This window comes from Eriocheir sinensis, chromosome 2, assembly GCF_024679095.1.
Source record: "Eriocheir sinensis breed Jianghai 21 chromosome 2, ASM2467909v1, whole genome shotgun sequence".
In the NCBI taxonomy this organism is placed as follows: Eukaryota; Metazoa; Arthropoda; class Malacostraca; order Decapoda; family Varunidae; genus Eriocheir; species Eriocheir sinensis.
In genome coordinates this window covers 3,503,588-3,527,151 of record NC_066510.1, presented here as the reverse complement: position 1 = coordinate 3,527,151, position 23,564 = coordinate 3,503,588, and the positions used below count along the sequence as shown (strand labels likewise).

At 44.1% G+C, this 23,564-nt stretch overlaps 1 protein-coding gene across 5 annotated transcripts in view; it reads left to right on the top strand.

Moving 5' to 3' along the window:
* The window catches only part of LOC126998572 (leucine-rich repeat-containing protein 40-like), a 98,490-nt gene that overhangs the window by 53,054 nt on the left and 21,872 nt on the right, over positions 1 to 23,564 (top strand). For all 5 annotated transcript variants that reach the window (XM_050860403.1, XM_050860393.1, XM_050860386.1 and 2 more), the window contains 6 exons: positions 12,107 to 12,230; positions 13,238 to 13,410; positions 17,266 to 17,408; positions 20,241 to 20,398; positions 20,756 to 20,957; positions 22,378 to 22,566. In XM_050860403.1, coding sequence (XP_050716360.1) covers positions 12,107 to 12,230; positions 13,238 to 13,410; positions 17,266 to 17,408; positions 20,241 to 20,398; positions 20,756 to 20,957; positions 22,378 to 22,566 — 989 coding nt within the window. The remainder of the gene's footprint in view (positions 1 to 12,106; positions 12,231 to 13,237; positions 13,411 to 17,265; positions 17,409 to 20,240; positions 20,399 to 20,755; positions 20,958 to 22,377; positions 22,567 to 23,564) is intronic.

The following is a 23,564-nucleotide window of genomic DNA, read 5'->3' as shown; positions in this document are numbered from 1 at the left end:
AAAACACTAGGTTATTTTTTTATGCTACTCAAAAATCAATGTATCAGAGAAAAATCATTTAACTTTGCCCCAAAAATGATTATTCACTGCCTCAAATTTGATATTCCATATTCGTTTGTGACCATGCCATGATACTGAAGGCACCTGGTGTTGTGTTATTTGGTGTCCCATCGTCAAAAGCTGGCGCTTTTGTTTATAAACACTGGTCTCTCGTGAACTACGCATGCTCAGACCATTAAGTGTAGACCTGTACAGTCTCACAATGCTTTTTTAACACATTAAGAGTTGCTGGAAAGCTGATTCAAACATACAGTACCACCATCCTCGCTGTTTCTAGAACAACGTACACTCTGTACATATAAATACAACAGTGTACAGAGTGTCGTTCTAGAAACAGCGAGGATGGTGGTAGTGGTACTATATGTCTGATTCAGCCTTCCAGCAACTCTTAATTACGGTTTAAAAGCTTTGTGAGACTGTACAGGTCACGCTGCTGGTCTGAGCATGCACCCGTCAAGAGACCAGTGTTTGTAAACAATTTTTGACGGTGGGGACGCCAAATAACACAACACCGGTTCAGGCATTTCTAGTATTACCGTCCATAGGTACGTGTCAACGTGTGGTTTTAAGGTTTTGTAAGTTTCCTAAAATACAGATCATGAAAATTTGAATTCATCAATGTTGTTCTATCTGAAATATCAATATAGTATCGTTTTCGCCTATCGGAATTATTGCTAGCTAGTATCGGAATTGTGGATTTATATCGGGTATCGGTTATCGGTTATCGCCTATATTTGTGTCTCTAGTTAACGAATATCGGTTATCGCCGTTAAGGTTTTTCATCATCAGTTATCGGGAATAAGGTTTTATGTTATCGTGCCCAGCTATGGGCATAAGCCACTCGATGGAGTACAGTGGTGCGCTGAGTTTCAAGGGATCAAGATTCATGGTTACAAAGTTTGACGGCTCCTCCCAAACACAGGAAAAGTCCGATAGTCTGGCATCCAATAGTCTGTAAATCCCAGTGGTCCGGAATTTTGGCCAAGGGTTATGTCTTAGCTTTTTTAAGTATAATCAAAGCAAATTGGGCGGGAAAAACTTGAAAAATACTTAAAAATAGACAAAAGTAGTGCACTGAACTATGTAATTCTGCACCTGTGCCAACACCAGCGTTGCCAGATTATCCTGCTCACCACATTGCATTTATCATTTTTAGCCCCTTGACTGTGAATTTCCTACAAGAAGACATCACCAAGCTACAGGAATTGAACAAAAAGTGGTTGCTACAATTCAATGAAGAAAAATGTAAAGTCATGCACCTTGGGAGGAGATATCCAGCACACTAATACCACATGGGAAACACTCCACTATCCACCACAGAGCCAGAGAAAGACCTGGGAGTATATGTCACCAGGCTACCAGTGAAGGCCAAATCCATGCCAATCACAGTGGCTGGGTTAAGCCTCAAACTTTCGTATCTACACAAATAATGATAGGAAATTAAAGTTCGCATTAAAACTCTTATTAATTGATGTTTGTTTATTTGTTTTTGCTCTATTTTTCAGTCAGAACCTATGAAAATGCAATGCGATATGATAATTTGGCAACGCTGGCCGACACTCCAGTCAGCGAAACAAAACAAAACAAAACAAAAAGACAGAAACGAGTGATGAGAATGTGAAGTAGACAATAACATTTGAAAGGACACTGTTGAAGGTGCACAGTGTAGCTCATACTCTTCTTTGTTTACAAGCATCGTCACCACCCCACTGGCTCACCTCAACTCCGACACCACATCAACACTCCAGTCAGTCAGACAAAAAAAGCAAGCAAGGAAATCGTAGAATAAACAATAACATTTGGAACTGCACTGTGGGATCGCATGGTGCACCTCATTTTTTCTTTGTTTACAATCACTGTCGCCCTCCTTGCCTCTCTGCCACCTCCTTGCCCTCACCTCCTCATTGCAAAGGTCATTTTAAGACATTTTACGGCACTATGTCCAGTTAACATCAACTATAAGTACCATATTTCCCGCCATATAAGATGCACTTTTTAAAAAATACAGTACCCTCTCGAGTTTTGCGGTTAGTTCTTAATTCTTACCATCCTGACTTTCGCGCTGCTTTGACATGTACGGGTCACATCTATATACCATCGGCGTCACGCATGCTACCTTTAAAGGTAGTATCACACTGGACATTTTCCTCCAAACATTGTGGCTATGGCAAGAGAGAGAGAGAGAGAGAGAGGGGGGTGGGGACTGGAAGAGAGAACGGGTTATTTTGAAGCCGCAGTTGAAGGTGGCTGCTTTACAGTTGGCTGACAGTTCTGAAAACACGCTTGTGATTCGCTGGGAGTCCGATGACGTCATTGCCGATGCTCACCCTATCAGCGGCTTTACTGCGTTTTTGTCCAACCATTGGGGCTACAGGCAATGCCCGTACGCCCAACCAGGAGCAAGTTCACAGTTATTCATAAGCTGGTGTCACACAGGGCTTTTTTCTTCCCACCGAGTTGGCGCCAGCTAGAGCAACCGGCAACTCCAACTTTTCCGGGTGTGTGTCACACATGGCCAAGTTCGGTTGCCTGTATCCACATCCACAACATAAACAAAGCACTTGCCCTGTATCAACATGGCGTCGTCTGCTAAAGTAAGGGCTGTCGCGGCTTGTGCTGCCATTACCCAAGTTATGGACTTGTTGCTGCAGTTAAATGGAAGGAAGAAACAGTTGTGGGTGTGGCATGCCTGTGGTTCCTCCATGCCAGTTCTCATTGTCACCACTGCGCATGCACGGCCAACCCACCCATCTTGACTCAACCACATAAACACATGGATCGAATAACAACAAACACACACACACACTACAGAAGCATTGAGCTATGGAATGGACTGGAGGAGGAGGTGGTTTGTGCAAGAAACATTCATGATTTTAAGGAAAAGTTGAATAAGAGAGGATATGGAGATGAGACAGCGCGAGCCTAGCTCTTTTCCCGTATGTCACAACTAGGTAAATACACACGCATACACACTATTCGGTGATACGTATAACATGGTGAGATTTATAGGAATAGCATTTCACTACATGGATAAGGATATGATGAAAGAATTAATTACACTATGATCAGACCAAAGTTGGAATATGCGGAGGCAGTGTGGTCTCCCCATAAGAAGAAACACATAAAGAAACTAGAAAGAATACAAAGGATGGCAACAAAAATGGTTTCAGAACTGGAGGGATTGACATATGAGGAAAGACTAAAGGAAATGGAATTAGCAACACTAGAACGAAAGGGGAGACCTAATACAAATCTATAAATTATTGAGCAAAATGGAAGAAGTAGACAACGAGGAGTTACTACTAAAAGAAGAAATTACCACTAGGAACACAAAAGGACATAGTAAAAAATTGAGGAAGGGAAGATGTTTGAGAGACATAAAGAAATATAGCTTCCCGCAAAGAAATGTAAAGGTCTGGAACAGACTAAGTGAGGATGTAGTATTGGTGAGAAGTGTGCAAAGCTTTAACCCAAAAACGTCGGCAGGCCCTTTTCAGGGCTTTCACAAGTCGTGGCTGTGGTACGGTGGACCCTAAAAAGGGCTCGCCATAAAACGCCTAATTCAAGCTAATTGTAGGCGGTGGTGGCATAGTGCAACCCAACATGAATGCCCTGGGTCATTGTGGTGGGTGAGTGATTTTGATGTGGGCTTTTTTGTTATAAGTGGTGCTGTAAGGTCATGGCAGACTGAATTAGCTATCCACACAGTAATCACTTGTCAAATTTTCTATAGTAGACAACAAGTGACTTTCGGCTAGATGCCACACGTCACCACCCAAAAACAACGGAGTTCGAATAAAATTAAATATTTTTAACGGCTTTATGGTTATGAGAGGAGTACTCTGATGTATATTCCATGCTCTATTCTTAGTCTCAAAATGCAGTGTAATTTTGTTGTTTCTCGGCCACTTCTTGGCTTTCCCATAGCTGAAGGCCACGGGTTAAGGAAAAGCTGGATAAATGTAGACGTGGAGACGGGACCAGACGAGCGTAAAGCCCAGGCCCTGTAAAACTACAACTAGGTAAATACACACACACACACACACACACACACACACACATGCACACACCAGACTCATTAGGAATCATTGCAGATGTTTCTGACAAACAGAAATGACTTCACCATTTCTTGAGCGTGTTAGAACATATTTGGTGAGTGGCTCACATGAACCAAACCTAGCTCTTGGCAAGAAGAGAGCAGTCGTCTTTAACACTTCTCTCTTTTTTATTGGGTATGTTTGGTTTGTATGAACCACTCACCAAATAAGTTCTAACACACGCTAGGAAATGGTGAAGCCATTTTTGTTTGTGAGAAACATCTGCCATGGTTCATGATGAGTCTGGTGTGTGTGTGTGTGTGTGTGTGTGTGTGTGTCTTTGTTGTTACTCGATCCACGTGTTTATGTGGTTGTGGTCATGCCGGTTGTCCAAGCTGCCGCCAACGCGGTGGGAAGAAAAAGGCCCAGTGTGACACCAGCTTACGGACAACTGACAACTTGCTCCCGGATGGGCGTACGGGCGTTGCCAGTAGCAACAACAGTTAGTGGAAAACGGCCAGTGTGACACCGCCTTAAGGCAGTGAGGCCGCTGACAGGGTGAGCGCCGGCGATGACGTCATCGGACTCCCAGCGAATCACAAGCGTGTTTTCAAAGCTCAGCCAATCGTAAGGCTTCATATGTGACTTTAAAACGACCTGTTCTCTCTTCCTGTTTTCTTCCTTTTTCCAAGGTATGTATTTTGAGACAACAAGGGAGTAAAGGAGGAAAATATTGAGCCCTGGGGGGCAGCATGAGCCAATTATAATGGCGCCACTATAAACAGTTGCCTGCGCCATGACAGGCTCGGGGCCGACCATCAGGCCCAGATTGATAGTCTACCGGCGCCATAGCCCACATGTAAAAAAAAAAAAAATCTACACGAGTTTCGCGATCCTCGAGTTTAACGCTATACCTTCGGAAGAAAGCGAGCGCGAAACTTGAGAGGGTACTGTAATAAGATTTGAAAAATCACCCAGCGTCTTATATGCCGATGGTTAGGTTTTGGTTGGCCTAAGGGTTATTGTTATTGGTATGAAACCAACGTGCCCCCCCTAGAAACACTTCTGGGCTGCGTTTGAGAGAGGGAATTGAGACTCTCGGAACGTCCCGAGTGCTCTCAAATGTGTGACACGGCAGCATGAGTTGCCAACTCAGCACATCCACTGGCTCCCGGCTTTGAGAGGTGGAGTGCCTTCGTGCTGTGATGACGTCATCACCAAACATGGCGGCCCAAACAAACACATATAAGTGTTTCCATTGCATTTCACCTCTGTGCCACCATAACCACTGCAGCTTCCTTTACATTTTCTGTTGTAAGGAGTTCGTCAGCCAGGACAGCTAGTAATGCATGTTAAACGTCACCAGGAAGATCAGCGTACGCCATTTTGCTGTGAGTGAGACTCTGTTACCATAGCAACGACGAGGCTTAGTAAAAGGACGGCCTTTATCTCCACTCTTGCAGCACTCTTGGAGGAGTGGCAGTTACTGCGGCAAAAATTTCTTTTACACTGTGATAGATACGGTGAACACTGCTCTCATGCACATGGTATGCTCTCCCTACTGCAACGTAACTTCTCCTAAATCTGAATTCTTCTGCAAGGTGAACACCTTTCTCGAATGATTTGGGGTGCTTTCAGCAGGTGTTTTGGCAAAACAGTGTTGCCACTCACGCCATGCCTGTTTGGTGTGACGAGCGGGAAATTTAAAAATCCTAAAAAAATTCTTCCATGACGATCCGTATAAAACCGAAACCGTACTGTTGGAAACCGTACTATTTGAGGGACAATTGTATACCGTATTTTGTGGCATGTAACACGCAATTTTTTTCACTCAAAATGCCCAAAAAAGTTACCCCTGTGCAGTATACGCATAAGGTACAAATTTTGTTTGATTTAAATAATGAATAGTGTGATGCAATAGAGAGGGAAATTGTGAATAAGCAGAAAAGAGGAGGAAACGTGAAGCAATAAAACCGTACAGGTCATAAGAAGAAGATGCGCCACGTCTGGTGCAACGTGAACACGAAATACAACACACAACACACGAGACAACACCACCGCGGCGCACCAGTCACCAGTGTGCTGGGTACCTTGGCGGTGATGGTTAAAGCGTCTTTTACTCAGGAACAATATTGGTGGAGCAGGGTGCTGCCTGACATGACTGTTTGGCGATCATGGGGCGGACTTGGCTGGATTAATCTGGAGGTATTTCTGCTGTGCAGAGTCCCGGTCAGCTGACGTTTTCTGTGATACATGTTAAAAAAAAAATGGATATCCGTGGATGACTTAAGTGTTTTACTGTAAACGCATTTTTGTTTCTCACTGTAAAAATAACTATAGTAAAACATAATATGATTAAAAGAAATTAATCAACATCTACTTCTACTTGAAAGCAGGTATATGGTCCCTGAAAGTCAAGTCAAGATTGCCCATTGAATGTAGCATCCCCGTGTGATGAGTTCCCTCAGTAGCTCGGCGAAAGTTACTGCTTGCACACTGTGCAGTGAGTGAATCTACCAACCAACCCTTTTGCTTACCGTTTCTAAGTCACAGTTGCTCAGGGTAAGAGCACTGTAACTCTTCAACCAACAGTGGATCACTTTGAACACAGAGAAGGGCACAAAGCAACATACGGTATCATAGTCATATGATATGTAATACTGCACATACTACATTAAGTTCAGGGAATTTTTTTTTTTTTTTTTTTTTTTTTTTTTTTTTCTAAATATATCTTGCCAAATTATATGTGCGTCTTATACTCCAGTGCATCTTATATGGCGGGAAATACGTTATGTGTGTATACAGTGGAACCTTGGGTCACGAACGCCTCTCATCACGAACAAATCAGTTCACGAGCAAACTTTCCAAACACAATAAATGTCTCGGGTAACAAACGGTGTCTCGAGCAACGAACACGCAACATCGGAGGGGACAAGCCATGAGTATCAGCGGGAGAGTGTCAGTTGCTGTGTAGTTTTTGCTCAATACACATCTCTACTCGAATTCACTGTGCCTTTTCTTGAATTTTATGGCTTTTTTTTTTTTTTTTTTTTTTTTCATAAATTATTATATAAGACATCATGGGGCCAAAGGAGGATAATGACAGCAGCAAAGTGAAAAGAAAATAACCAAATCATGATATGCAGAGGCAAAGAAAGAAATCATTGCCAAACATAGAAATGGTGTTGGTGTCTCTGATCTTGCAACTCAGTTTGGCGTGGACTCCCCTTCCTAACAATAGCATCTCTCCCCTTTCCCTTCCTCACCACCTTCCACTTATGCCGTCAACTCTCCTCCATTCAGGTGCGGTAAAATTAAATTAAGTTTTCATCTATATTTTATCTGCTTGGTATTGTATTTATCTTTTGTGTGTTAGATTTATTGATTTCCATTGGTTTTGTATTATGAACTTCTACACATAGTACGGTACTGTTGTAAAAGTTTAAATAAACAATCATCTGGGGTCCAGGAACGGATTAATCCATTATACATTGATTTCTATGGGGAAAATAGCTTCGGTGTACAAATATTTTGGGTGACGAACGGCCTTCTGGAACAAATTAAATTCGTGAACTAGGATTCCACTGTATATCTTAGTGTTCTGTGGCGAGGGAGTGGCTGCCTGCCCTGGCTGTGTGGCGGGGCAGGCAGCAGTGGCGGCTGCATCCTCTCGAGTGTTGAGGTCCACTGGCAGTGTTTCTGTATTGGCATGGTGCTTTATCAATGTTTTGAGGTACCCTCCTGGTAATCAGGAAATTCAATAATCCTGAGGGTGTGTGATCCCCTGCATTCTGGATTAAAGGATTAAAGGAGTGTCAAAGCCCATCCTGCTGCACTCCACAGCAGCCACCACCATCACCCTGATGGAGAGCCCCATGGCTTTGATGGACAACCTGGCACGCAGCAGTAGTCCTGCCTCCTGTCCTCTCAGCCAGCCACTGGCACACCACAGGAGCCACCACCACAGCTACCACCACATGCAGAGAACCTGTCCCCTTCAGGTGGTTGCTGCTGCTGAGCCAGAGGAGAGCTCGAGTCCCGGGCTGGTTGGCGGCTGTGTCCACAACCTCAAGAAGATACGGCTGCGGTGGCACAAGCCATGATGATGCCACTGCCACTTTTGCTGCTGCCCCCCTCAGCCACCTCAACCACCACTAGTACGTCAATGCTTCCCCCAACCACAGCCACAACCAACACCCCCGCCAAGCCCACCATGGCTTATGACGGTGCCAAGACCAAGGTCACCAAGCCTGCCCAGCACAAGCCTAAGCCTCCCAATAACCCCAAAGGCCACTCTTTTGAGGTTGGCAGCAGCTGGGTAGGCAGTGGCTGAGTGGTTAGCGTGTGGGACCAGCATTCACCGCGCCATGGACAACGTTGGTTCGAATCCCCACGCTACCACCTTGGATTTTTCAGTCACTGCCGAGTGGCCTAAGACTACCCACATGCTGTCCAGAAGACCACCCATCAACCCGGACTCTAGAAGAAACCGTCCAAGTAAATAAAAAATGAGTTCCAGGGGGCAGCATGAGCCAACCATAACTGGCGCTACTATAAAAAATTGCCTGCGCCATGATGGGCTTGGGCCGACCACCAGTCCCCTGAAGAAAGCCTACCGGCGCTATAGGCGATGTAAAAAAAAAAAAAAAAAGTTGGGGCAGCAGCTCCCTCAGCCCCACCAGCCTGCTGACCCAGGGAGGGGAGCTCTGAGTACTGATTAACTTATTTCCCCAAACAGAAGTCTGGACACACGTCAGGTTCTGTCCCCCGATCAGTGTCCACAACACCTGCTTTGGGGCTGCACACGCGCCAGTGGACCTATTTGTTTATTGTTGTCTTGTGCTTTTCAGCGGCCAGACTGTGACCTTACGTTTGCATGCACAGTGTGTACTGTTACCAAGTATACATATGTGATTCATAGTAGTATAATACTTTTGCACAACCAGAAAATTGAAAAGAAAATGGCAACCACTGCATCACCACTGCCGCCACCTTTGTCAACATGTATCAGCTGAGGAACTCCTTGGAGTTATGATCCACTTTTTAACTCCTTGATGTTTTCATGTATCTTTCCAATTTCTTTATTCTGATAATTCTGTATTTGACTATTTTTCATGCTGAACCGTGTGTAACCAAAAACATGCATAAAGAAAGTGTACAGTGAAACTGTTTTTTGAACGACTCTTATCTTGAACAAATCAGGTCTCAAACATATTTTCCAAACAAAACCACACTGGTTTCCAAACAGCACCTTATTCCTGAACAGGCAAGCTGGCACCCACGTGCTCCATGTGCTGAGGTGTGTGGTGGGTGGGTCAGTTGTACTGCAACCTCCATGCAATGCAGACTCCCTCTCAAATTCCCAGAGCCTTTTCTTGAATTTCATTGGCTTTCATTGCTTTTTTTTTGTAAATTATTAAATAACCCATCTTGAGGTCAAAGAATCAATTAAGTATTTGTGCATGAAGTACTGTTATTAACCCTTTCACTACGGCCGGGCGAAAAAGGCACCCCGCCCCGTATCCGGGCTGGCCGCGTGCGCCAAATTTCAAACGTCGCTTCTAATCATAACAAGTTTTCAGCCATAATCTCAACATAATCATCATGTATTATATATAAAAACATGCAAATTTAAATGGTGCACATAAAGAAACATAAATTATTTGATAATTTTGAGATGTAAGCTTAATTATACAAAGAAATTTGCGAGATTAGCATCTCTCTCTCTCTCTCTCTCACACACACACACACACACACACACACACACACACACGTAGAAACGAAGGGAAGGGTCGAGGAACAGCAAGCTCAAACTTGTTGACGAGGCGCCTCCCCTCTCTCTCTCTCTCTCTCTCTCTCTCTCTCTCTCTCTCTCTCTCTCTCTCTCTCTCTCTCTCTCTCTCTCTCTCTCTCACACACACACACACACACACACACACACACACACACACACACACACACACACACACACACACGCCCTGGAGGGAGGAGGTAGAAGGAAGGAAGGAAGGAAGAATGAAAGAGAACAGAGACAGCAGGAGGATGAAAGGGAGGCAGGGAGAGGAGGCTGCGTCCTTGAGCCGAGGGGGCTGGTGAGATAAGCACTCACTACCCAGCCACTTGGCAAATCAAAGGAAGAGGAACTCCACACATGCACATGTATCATTTCTTTCTCATTATTTTTGTGATTTTCCGTTAAAATTGATTGTTACTGTCAAGTACAAATGCGCGCAAGACACACTTACGGTATTACACTATAATAACATTGAAAGTCAAATAAGACATCGTATCACATACTGAGTCTCAAGGTAGAGTCAGAACAGAATATCGAATCACTCAGGAACAACTAAAACAAAATGTAATTACGACGCTGACGTCGGCGTCACCGTATATTGCGCTGGGCACTTCATGACGCCGACGTCGGCGTCACCGTATATTGCACTGGGCACTTCATGACGCCGATGTTGGCGTCACCGTATATTGCACTGGGCACTTCATGACGCCGATGTTGGCGTCACCGTATATTGCACTGGGCACTTCATGACGCCGATGTTGGCGTCACCGTATATTGCACTGGGCACTTCATGACGCCGATGTTGGCGTCACCGTATATTGCACTGGGCACTTCATGACGCCGATGTTGGCGTCACCGTATATTGCACTGGGCACTTCATGACGCCGACGTTGGCGTCACCGTATATTGCACTGGGCACTTCATGACGCCGATGTTGGCGTCACCGTATATTGCACTGGGCACTTCATGACGCCGATGTTGGCGTCACCGTATATTGCGCTGGGCACTTCATGACGCCGACGTCGGCGTCACCGTATATTGCACTGGGCACTTCATGACGCCGACGTCGGCGTCACCGTATATTGCGCTGGGCACTTCATGACGCCGACGTCGGCGTCACCGTATATTGCGCTGGGCACTTCATGACGCCGACGTCGGCGTCACCGTATATTGCACTGGGCACTTCATGACGCCGATGTCGGCGTCACCGTATTGCACTGGGCACTTCAGCGCCCGATGTTGGCGTCACCGTATATTGCACTGGGCACTTCATGGCGCCGATGTTGGCGTCACCGTATATTGCACTGGGCACTTCATGACGCCCGATGTTGGCGTCACCGTATATTGCACTGGGCAATTCATGTCGCGGCTTTTGGCGTCACCGTAGTTTTCACTGGGCACTTCATGACGCCGATGTTGGCGTCACCGTATATTGCACTGGGCACTTCATGACGCCGACGTCGGTGTCGCCGTATATTGCACTGGGCACTTCATGACGCCGACGTCGGTGTCGCCGTATATTGCACTGGGCACTTCATGACGCCGACGTCGGTGTCGCCGTATATTGCACTGGGCACTTCATGACGCCGACGTTGGCGTCACCGTATATTGCGCTGGGCACTTCATGATGCCGATGTTGGCGTCGCCGTATATTGCACTGGGCACTTCATGACACTGATGTTGGCGTCGCCGTATATTGCACTGGGCACTTCATGACGCCGATGTTGGCGTCACCGTATATTGCACTGGGCACTTCATGACGCTGATGTTGGCGTCACCGTATATTGCACTGGGCACTTCATGACGCTGATGTTGGCGTCGCCATATATTGCACTGGGCACTTCATGACACTGATGTTGGCGTCGCCATATATTGCACTGGGCACTTCATGACGCTGATGTTGGCGTCACCGTACAGAAAGGGTTAAGGTTTAGCTAACCCCTTCACTCCAGCATCTGCAGGTGTTGGAGGGAGGTTGTCTGAGGGTTGAGGCTGGGTGAAGGAAACAAGGGTGCTGCTTTCCAGGAGGTTCTTGGGGACAGATCAGGTTGTGGTGTTTTTTGTTGCTGCTCTTATTTCATTACCTCTACTTTTGTCTTACACTTTTAAGAAATTATGTGCACATCCGTCCCTGCCCCAGGACACACACTCACACACACATCATTCTCTCTCTCTCTGTGAGCCCATTTTCTGTATATTGTTTTCCACTTTTCAGGATGTTTCCCACAATGCCTTGACCAGCTTGCCCTTCAGTATTGGCTACCTGCAGAGGCTGTCAAAGTTTAATGCTTCAGAGAATGAGATAACGGAGCTCCCGCCAGAAATTGGAGACTGTTTTGGTAACTATCACTAAACTCTGTACTTGGTGTATAGCCTATATTTGTGCAGGGCAAATATTTTTACAGAAGACTAAGTTTAGTGGTGGATTTTTACATTGATACTATTTCTCTATGGTGTTCAAGTACAGGTTGAGAATCCCTTATCTGAAATTCTTGGGACCGAACGTGTTGCAGATTTTGGATTTTTTTGGATTTTGGAATATGCAGGCCCTTTTGACATTTTCAACAATATCTTTACACCAGAGAGCACACAACACACGGTAATTACAATGAGTAACGAGCAAAGGTGTTACTGTAATGACTGCTGACAACAAACTAACGTATAGCAGCAGGGCCCGAGAGAGGGGAAGGGGAACTGGTATCTCATAGGGGGCCCGGCCGCCCGGGCATGATGTGTGTAAATTTAGATACTTAGGGGCCTGGAATTACTGGCGGCACCAGGGCCAATGGTAGCTCTATCTGCCGCTGCATAGCAGCACCAGAGTTAATGGGTCGTGGAGTGAGTTCCCGCCCAGTTCCATCCCAAAAGCCACCCAAAACCTGCGGTGGTGGCGAGCAGATGTTTTTATGCCAAATGTGTCGACACAGCAGTAGGTTTTCCCGCCCAAATGGGCGGGTAAACCACGGACCTGTCAACCCCGAGCAGGACACACCAGCTGTACGTGGTGGAACCTTCTCATCACTTTGTGGAATTTTCCATTTGTGACGCGTCATGTCAGCATTTAAAAAGCTTTCAGATTTTGGAGGTTTTTGGATTTTGGAATTTCAGATAAAGGATTCTCAACCTGTAATATGTTTAATGTATTATTCAACTGAAGATATTGTAACCTAGAAGGGGTTGACTTTTCAGTGAGTATATATGCAACATTAAAATTCCAGTGGTATATAGATTTCTCAAAATATCTGAATGTTTTATGACTCATTGTGTCAGTTTTTGAAAGTTCTATTATCTGTATTGATATAGTGTGATTATATTTTTACATAATTTGTTGCATTTTTTCCCTCAGCCCTGAGTCAACTTGATCTAACTCATAACAAGATTGAGTCTCTGCCCGACACTATTGGCAACTTGAGAAAGCTAGAGCAGCTGTATCTTCGCCACAACCGGATAAAGAGCGTCCCGCCCCTGCACAGCTGCTTGGCCCTGAAGGAACTCTACCTGGGAAATAACTTCATCAAGGTAATCAAACTGTGATGTTTTTCCTGAATAACATTTATGTCACATTTAACCCCTTCACTACAACCAGGCGAAAACAGTGCCCCGCCCTGTATCCAGGCTGGCCGCTAATGTCGCTTCTAATTATAACAAGTTTTCAGCCATAATTTCAACATAATCTTCATGTATTATATATAAAAACATACAAAATTAAATAGTGCACATAGAGAAACATAAATTAGTTCATAATTTTGAGATATAAGCATTAATATAGAGAGAAATTTGCGAGAGATTAGCATCTCTCTCTCTCTTTCTCTCTCTCTCCAATCTACAGTACCCTCTCGAGTTTCGCGCTATTCGAGTTTCACAATCCACGAGTTTCACGGTTAGTCCTAAATTCTTACCATCCCGACTTTTGCGCATTATCACCCCGAGTTTCGTGCTGCTTTGACACGTACGGGTCACGTCTACTTACCATCGGCGTCACGCACGCTACCTTTAAAGGTAGTATCGCACTGGACGTTCTACTCCAAACATTTTGGCTATGGCAAGAGAGAGAGAGAGAGAGAACGGGTCATTTTGAAGCCGCAGTTGAAGGTGGCTGCCTTACGATTGGCTGACAGTTCTGAAAACACGCTTGTGATTCGCTGGGAGTCCGATGATGTCATCGCCGACATTCACCCTATCAGCGGCTTCACTGCCTTAATTAAGGCGGTGTCACAATGGCCGTTTTCGTCCAACCGTTGGGGCTACGGTCAACGCCCGTACGCCCAACCTGGAGCGAGTTCACGGTTATCCATAAGCTGGTGTCACACAGGGCTTTTTCTTCCCAATTAACGCGTTGGCGGCAGCTTGGGCAACCGGCAACTCCAACTTTTCCTGGTGTGCGTCACACACGGCCAAGGTCAACTGCCTGTATCCACATCCACAACATAAACAAAGCACTTGCCCTGTATCAACATGGTGTCGTCTGCTAAAGTAAGGGCTGTCGCGGCTTGTGCTGCCATTACCCAAGTTATGGACTTGTTGCTGCAGTTAAATGGAAGGAAGAAACAGTTGTGGGTGTGGCATGTCTGTGGTTCCTCCATGCCAGTTTTCATTGTCACCACTGCGAGTGCACGGCCAACCCACCCATCTTGACTCAACCACATAAACACATGGATCGAATAACAACAAACACACACACACACACACACACACACACACACACGACTCATTAGGAACCATTGCAGATGTTTCTGACAAACAGAAACAACTACACCATTTCTTGAGTGTGTTAGAACGTATTTGGTGAGTGGCTCACATGAACCAAACCTAGCTCTTGGCAAGAAGAGAGCAGCCGTCTGTAACACTGCTCTCTTCTTGCCATTGGGTATGTTTTGTTTGTATGAACCACTAACCAAATAAGTTCTGACACACTCTAGGAAATGGCAAAGCCATTTTTGTTTGTGAGAAACATCTGCCATGGTTCATGATGAGTCTGGTGTGTGCGTGCGTGCGTGTGTGTCTTTGTTGATACTCGATCCACGTGTTTATGTGGTTGGAGTCTAGATGGGTGGGTTGGCCGCTCACGCGCAATGGTGACAATGAGAACTGGCAAGAAGGAACCACAGACATGCCACACCCACAACAACTTCTTCCTGCCATTTAACTGCAGCAACAAGTCTATAACTTGGGTAATGGCAGCACAAGCCGCGACATCCCTTACATTAGCAGATGACGCCATGTTGATACAGGGCAAGTGCTTTGTTTACATTATGGATGTGGATACGGGCAACCGACCTTGGCCGTGTGTGACACCCAAGCTGCCGCTAACGCAGTGGGAAGAAAAAGGGCCAGTGTGACACCAGTTTACATACAACCGACAACTCGCCCCCGGATGGGCGTACGGGCGTTGCCAGTAGCCACAACGGTTAGAGGAAAACGGCCAGTGTGACACCGCCCCAAGGCAGTGAGGCCGCTGATTGGGTAAGCGCTGGCGATGACGTCATCAGACTCCCAGCGAATCACAAGCGTGTTTTTAGAGCTCAGCCAATCGTAAGGCTTCATCTGTGGCTTTAAAACGACCTGTTCTCTCTTCCTGTTTTCTTCTTTTTTCCAAGGTATGTATTTTGAGACAACAAGGGAGTAAAGGAGGAAAAAAATTGAGCCCTGGGGGGCAGCATGAGCCAATTATAATGGCGCCACTATAAACAGTTGCCTGCGCCATGACGGGCTCGGGGCCGACCATCAGCCCCAGATGGATAGTCTACCATCGCCATAGCCCACATGTAAAAAAAAAAATAATAATAATAATAAAAATCTTCACGGGTCGGAACAGATAAGCGCTTTTTCAGTGTTTTCAATACCTCGAGTTTCGCGATCCTCGAGTTTAGCGCTATACCTTCGGAACGAAGCGAGCGCGAAACTCAAAAGGGTACTGTACAATCTACAATCTCTTCCACTCTACAATAGTTTAGTCAAACCCCACTGGGAATATGCAGTACAGTTTTGGTCTCCCCACCATGCAAAGGACATTGCTAAATTGAAAGGTGTTCAGCGTCTGGCAACAAAAATTATCCCTTCCTTGCGCAACAAATCTTATGAAGAAAGGCTTTCCACCCTTGACATGTTCTCTCTTGAGAAACGTCGCCTCCGAGGAAAACTGATCGAATGTTTTGAAATACTTAATGGTTTCACGAATGTAGACAGATCAACATTGTTTATGATCAATGACACTTTGCGAACGAGGAACAATGGTGTAAAACTCAAATGTAGACAAGTAAATTCAGACTGCACCAAATTTTTCTTCACCAACGTTGTAGTGCGAGAATGGAACAAGCTCCCACCATCAGTGGTCCAGTGTAACACGATTGACTCCTTCAAAAACAAGCTTGACCGTCACTTCCTTCAACTTAATATTAACTAGAGTTGAAATGCAACGTTTGGGAGCCATCTGATTAATGTAGAATCACTTAGGTTTAAGGACAGACCACCTAGTCTGGACCATGGGGTCTGTGTGGTTTGATTTTCTATGTAAATCTCTCTCTCTCTCTCTCTCTCTCTCTCTCTCTCTCTCTCTCTCTCTCTCTCTCTCTCTCTCTCTCTCTCTCTCTCTCTCTCACACACACACACACACACACACACACACACACACATAGACTAGATGGCTAGAAAGGAAGGGAAGAGTCGAGGAACAGCAAGTTGAAACTTGTTGAAGAGGCGCCTCTCTCTCTCTCTCTCTCTCTCTCTCTCTCTCTCTCTCTCTCTCTCTCTCTCTCTCTCTCTCACACAAAAAGTAAAAATACACCAAGGAAAACATTCAGGATGGGAGAAGAAAACTTAAAGGTGGTACATGAAGAAAAAGATTTGTGAGTAATGATGCAAGACACACTATCCCCAGAAAAGTATATAAACAAGTTGTTTGGAGAAACCTACAGGATGATGCCAAATATAAGGGTATCATTCCATTATATAGAGAAGGAAATGATGAAGAAAATAATAACAACACTGATAAGACCAAAGCTTGAATATGCTGCAGTTGTGTGGTCGCCTCACAAAAAGAAGGATATCAGAAAGTTGGAAAGAATGCAGAGAATTGCGATTAAAATGGTCCCAGAACTCTCGAATATGACGTATGAAGACAGATTGAAGGAGATGGACTTGATGACACTGGAACAAATAAGGGAGAGAGGAGATCTGAATACACTGTATAAGTTGGTAAATAAGTTTGATGAGGTGGATAGAGATGATCTCTTCTCTACTGCAAGAATGCAGGGGCTGAGAGGACATGGAAAGAAACTTAATAAAGGAACCTGTTTGAGTGACTTGAAAAAGTATAGTTTTCCACGTTGGCATCACCGTATGGAAAGGGTTAAGGGTTTATTAATCTTTCAACAGGAAATAAATGCAGAGCAGCTGACTCACCTAACTGGCATTAGTATTTTGGACCTGCGGGACAACCAGATGGACGACCTGCCAGACCAGATCACACTGCTGCAGGGCCTGGAGCGCCTGGACATCACCAACAACAACTTATCCACGTGAGTTTAACACTCTAATGCCCTTTGTAAAAATCACAACCTCATAGGTTCAGTTTGAAAAATCAGGTAAATGCCCGGCTTAATCCTTTACCGGGCACCCATAGAAATAGTGGAAGTTTAAAAAAAAAAACTTTTTATATGTTAAATTGAGGATTTTCTAAAGACATTTTTACTCCTAAACATTTATTCATTTGATGCACCCATCCATTGCAAACTTGCATCAAAGAAGTAGCCTGTGCAGGCTGATTGCCCAGTTTGCTGGTACTCACCCAACATCCCTAAATATCAGCATGTAGTACAATTATTCAGCTATGTCATGTAAGGTTTTGGTAAACTTCTCCTCATTGTGATAGGTGTGGGCGGGGCGAGAAGAGGAAGAATTTTGCGGAAATCCGCTCACTTCTGACTCTCGACCCACACTGGTGCATTCTCTCGCTCCCAGCATAGCTGCCAGGTGCACTAAAGAGCTGTGATTGGCTGGAGAGTGTGATGAAAGATGCTTCTATTGGGTGAGACAAACAGACTCCATGTAAGTCATCACCAGGTGGTGGGAAACGCTTATGAAAACACGTTGGTATCCTGACCAGGCTATCACGCGGCAAAGGATTAACAGTACTGGCTGTAGGACACAAGACTGGTACTGGTACCAGTGGGTGCTGCCAATGCAGCATTCAGTATTCCTGATACTGACAGTTCATCATACATGCATACCAGTGGTGGATTGGGGGGGGGGGGTTCAAATTCATTAATTGATAGCATATTTTAGGTATATTAACCCTCTGAGTACCAAGGCTATGGGCGAAAAAAAGTACACCCCCTACGCACTATGTACAAATTTTTTTTTTTCTTTCAAAACACTCGAATCTATCCAAAACCATAAAAATGTTGTCATTCCCTTTCCGTAGCTTAGAAGTGTACCCTTCATCTCACCCCGCCCCCCCCCCCACCACCTGGCCCGCCCCCAGCCGAGAGCGAGTTCATGCCGCTGTCACTCCGCTCAGCGTTTTTTTTTCAGTTCCACTTTTTTTACCTAGTGCATCATGGAACAATTATATTTCGAGAAATAAGACCGGTTTTGAAAATTATAAAATGACGACACGGTATCACACCCGTATGGAAAGCAAACTTTTGTTTTTTGGCAGAGGGTGGCTGTGTCTGTTTTCCTTTTTTTCACTATGTGTATGTGTCCCATAGGATCACGAGAACCTGGGAGAGGCTAGGCCCACTTTCTTAGAGGGTGGGTGGTGAACTTTTGTTTGTTTTTTTTTGTTTTGTTTCCATAGGATCACGGGATCAGAGGAGAACGAGAGAGAGACTTCTAGCTCCCACTATCACATGATACCGGCTGGTCTTCGGGAACCAAAACTTTTAGCGAAATAAGACCGAGTGTAAGTGAAACTCAGTGACGATGGTATCGTCGTCACGCGCACGGGCGTAAACATCAGGTGGTGCGATACCCGTATATCATTGGTACAGAGTAACTCAAGGTTAAAAGACATCTGGCTCTGCAAGTGCAGATAAAGGGTATTTTAATGATTTGCTGCATGTAAATAACGATTAATAATCGAAATAACATGAAACAGTAAATAATGCGTTGAATGCAATGCTAGGCTATTTTGAATATTAGGCTACCCATGTTATTTACATGCAACGCATCAAAATTCCTTATGTGTAGAAACTTGCAGAGCCAGATATCACTTTATGTACCTGAATGAGATAAAATATGTGTATCTGAAAGGCTATAAATCGTTTGAGTATGATCAGACTACAAAGTTTGAAATACAAGGTGTTCTTTCGTGTGCTTGTATGGTAGATTATCAATGCAAAACGGCATGTTTGCGGTTCATATAAGAGGGCTTGAGGGTTTTTTACAAACATTCAGATATATCACTGAAAATATAAAGTTGATCTTCACGCAATCACGAGCTCACAATGTGCAGGTGCCACATCTACGTTCGCGAGTGGACAGACGGAATGAAACGGACTATACTACTATTACTATTACTACTACTACTACTGCTACTACTACTACTACTACTACTACTAATAATAATAATAATAATAATAATAATAATAATAATAATAATAATAATAATAATAATAATAATAATAATAATAATAAAAGAAATAATAAACATACAAAACAAATAAAAGAAATTGTGAACAGATGGATTTGGTGGATTCAAATCCAGTAACGGATCCTGCCCGACCCTTCTGTACTATACTCCCAGCGCCCCAGCCACACAGCCTGTCAGTTGTCGCCTCGTGGCCGTCGTGGGCACTCAGCAGCATGGGCAGGTCACTGAGGTCAATACACTTCACAAATAGGCATATATATATATATATATATATATATATATATATATATATATATATATATATATATATATATATATATATATATATATATATATATATATATATATATATATATATATATATATATATATATATATATATATATATATATATATATATATATATATATATATATATATATATATATATATATATATATATAATATGGTATGGTATGGTGCCCATCTTGTATATCAACCTTTACCTGGAGCTGGATCCGCCACTGATGCATACACGTATACATGTACTACACGTTGTCCTTTCCTTAGTAACACCCAAATCGTCTGCAGGTGGACGATGAATGTTTGGAGTGACACTGGGAATATTCCTTTGCAGCTGCCTTTGTACCATAGGGTGAAAATCAGCAAATGTTTAAATCCATGAAGAGTGAACACGGGAATATGGAGGGACGGGTGTAGTGGTGGGACCAGTGATGATTTCACCAATGAAATAATCAGGATTTTCACTTTCCAGGCTACCTTTCCATCTTGGCCTCCTGCCTCACCTGAAGTCAATGCCTTTGGAGGGCAACCCAATGCGTCTCATCCGTCGTGACATTGTGCAGCGTGGGACTGTCCAGCTTCTGAAGTACCTCAGGTCCAGAGTGTCAGCACCAATACACACATTCCCAGGTGAGTTATTGAAATGAAAGTATCAACAAAGTGGTTGTATGTCTTACTGACCAAGCAAACACTAACCAGGAGGTGTAGGTGGACCCTGCCTTGCTTGCCAGAACGACATGGTAGTACCGACCCACCCAACGCTGATGGCTATCCCCTCAAAATTTGCTTAGCCAAATGGGTAGACAGCTGACTTTCCATCTTTTTTTCCAGAAAAGGAGGCAGACCCAGGCAAAACAAAGCCTTCAAGATGCTGCTCCCTTAAAATGAATATAATAGAAGATGCCAAATTGAGTTGTCAGTTTAGGTTGAAGAGGAAAAGGTTATTCATGTATACACTTATTAATGCACAGGGTTATTTTTTCCCAGGGTTTGAGAACACACCTGCAGACACCAATATGATCCTTGACAACAGGTCAGTCCCAGACAAGTACCAGATGAAGAGTACTCAGACTGTCTCTTACAATGAAAAGGCAACAGTCATTCCAGAGCAGCTGTTTGAAAATGCTGCTGAGGCTGCTGTGAGGACAGTTGACCTAAGTAAAAACTTGCTGACTGAGATTCCTGACAAGTAAGTAGTTCTTATGTCGCCCCGGGGTTACTCAGTACAGTTCTTTGACTTACTCTGTGTTATTACCATTTACACTCAACCATTTACACTCAGTTTTTTATTTTTTATTTTTTATTTATTTTTTTATTTTTTTAGGGCAAGTTGAGAGGGTAAATTTTAACACAGGTTCTGCTTTTTCTAGGAATATTCTTTACACAGAGCTCCCACGCTTCCTCTTCCACCCCAACCCCACCACCTTCCTCAGTCCTCATGAGCTGGCAGGAAGGGGAGGTGTGTGTGGGCTGGGCCAGCCCACACACACCTCCCCCTTCTGTTGCCCTTTAAACTCAAGCTGTAGTACTCTACTCACACTACAGTCACTAGTTGTTACTCTTACCATTTCATAGGCCTACAGTCTCCTATACAAGCATATTGCTAAGTCTAGCAGACGCCAGTTGACTAGCACATGAGGCGAGGAAGGGTGGAGTGAGTCTATCCATATCTCCACTGTTTACAAGTCTCAGCTGCGTAGACTGTGATAATCACACTGACTTGATTTTCTTGATGAGAACAAAACCCTCACTAGCAGATGAAAGATATATATTTACCAAAGGGCTTCAGTGAACACTGCCACCATCTTCACTGGTAAGAACAGAAGTCCCTGCTTCTTACCACTGGAGATGGTGGCAATGTTCACTGAAACTGTTTGATAAATACATGTCTTTTGTCTACAAGTGTGGGTTTTATTCTCATAGTCTCAGCAGCTTTTCATTCACCCATTAGCCCCCACGACTCCCCTCAGGTGGTGGCTTGGGGGGTGGTGAGCCACACTGGACAGTCGATCAGCTGATCAGATGTCATCCCACAACAACAGCTCCATCACAGTACTCACCTAGCAGCCCTCATAGGTGACAGTTTACCAGAGACAGAATGAAACATTCACAAAAGCTAAAAAGATGCAGCAGAGGTGACACTGGCCATTCATATAACATATACCAATGTCCTTCGTTTACAATCACAGACTTCCCCCCCCTGCTAACACAACCCCCACCCAGTAACTTGTTGGGTGCTTGGCCACACTGCCATAGTGGCAAAACTTGGCAGCTCCATTGTGTAACATACAGTGTTGTGTGGCTGAAGGGTCACGGAACAAAGGGCTGGAGTGAGACGAGCGCATGAGACCAGAGGCAGTATAGGGGGAGAAGGTGGGAGCCACAGGAACACCACTCCATCCATGGCAGGGCATTTGAGTAAATTTTTTTTTTTTTTTTTTTTTTTTTTTTAATGTGAATTTCAAGAACAACTAATTCAAGTAATGACTGACCTGTCAGTTCCGATCCACATCATAACTTGAGGACCACCTGCATAAGTATTATATTTTACACATTTCTTTTTTCCAGCAACAGTATTGTAACCAATTCATGTACTTCATCAATTACAGATTGGAAATGTTGTCAAGACATGCATCTGAAGTGATGCTGGGCCAAAACCGACTGACAAGCCTTCCATCATGGATCGGAAAGTTTCATCGCCTACAATTCCTGGACCTTCAAGGAAACCAACTCACTGACCTTCCAACTGACTTGGCTTCTTTACTTTATCTCCGAGAAATTAACATAACAGCAAACAAGTGAGTTGTATGTTTAGACAACAACAAAGATTCCCACTTTATTCTGCTGAGAGAATGAATGTCTGGCTGTTCAGTCCATAAATGCAACACTTTTAGACGGAGTTTACTTTGATATCACACATTTTCTTGGGTCCTATTTATATCTTCATGTTTTACTTTACTCCTGTTTTCATGGTCCCTTTTAAGACAAAGCCACAGCAGAAAAGTGTGCCTGCTCTTCATCCTTGTGCACTCCAGCTTGTGTTGCCCCCATCTCTCTCTTTTACATATTTTCTTTGAGTTGGAAATCTTGCCTGCACCTTTTGATGTGGCAGACAACGTACTATACCTAGAGTCATATTATTTGTAGTGGCCTTGTATCCAAAATGGGTGTGGCAAATATTCCAGGTTTTGTATATTGTTATTACCTTTGATTTGTTGAGGTTCAATTAAGAATCAGGGAACAAGTGGTAATTCAGTACCACAGTAGGATTAGAAACGCAGTGAATCTTTCTTACGTGGTAACACTTAACTTGGCGAGTTGAAAATCACCATCACCTCGACCTCATGTGAGACTGCACCGAGAACACACCTTCAGACTTGTGCCTCCAACTTAGTTATTCTCACACCTTGACAAGCACATTTAAAAGAAAGGGCTGAGAACAATTTGAAAATGCCCTGTCCAGTCCCTTGGAGCTCATTGGACCCCATCAGCCACTTTGCCCAGACGTCTGCCTGATACCTACTTGCACCTCTCCTTATGCTCTGGGTCTGTAAGCTAAGTACTAGATTAGTATTGGCCAATTCTTCTTGTCTTAGCCTGGGTAGGAGCTGGAGAGGTCAGCAGGTAGCTCACCTCCTTTGATTTAAGTGGTTTTCTTTTCTTTTTTTTTTTTTTTTTTTTTTTTTTTTTTTTCTTTTTTTTCCACAATAAGAATTTGGCCAGAGATCGCATGGCGTTGGACAAGATTAGCGTTGGACAAACAAAAAATTTAACCCCTTGGATGCGTATTTCCTAC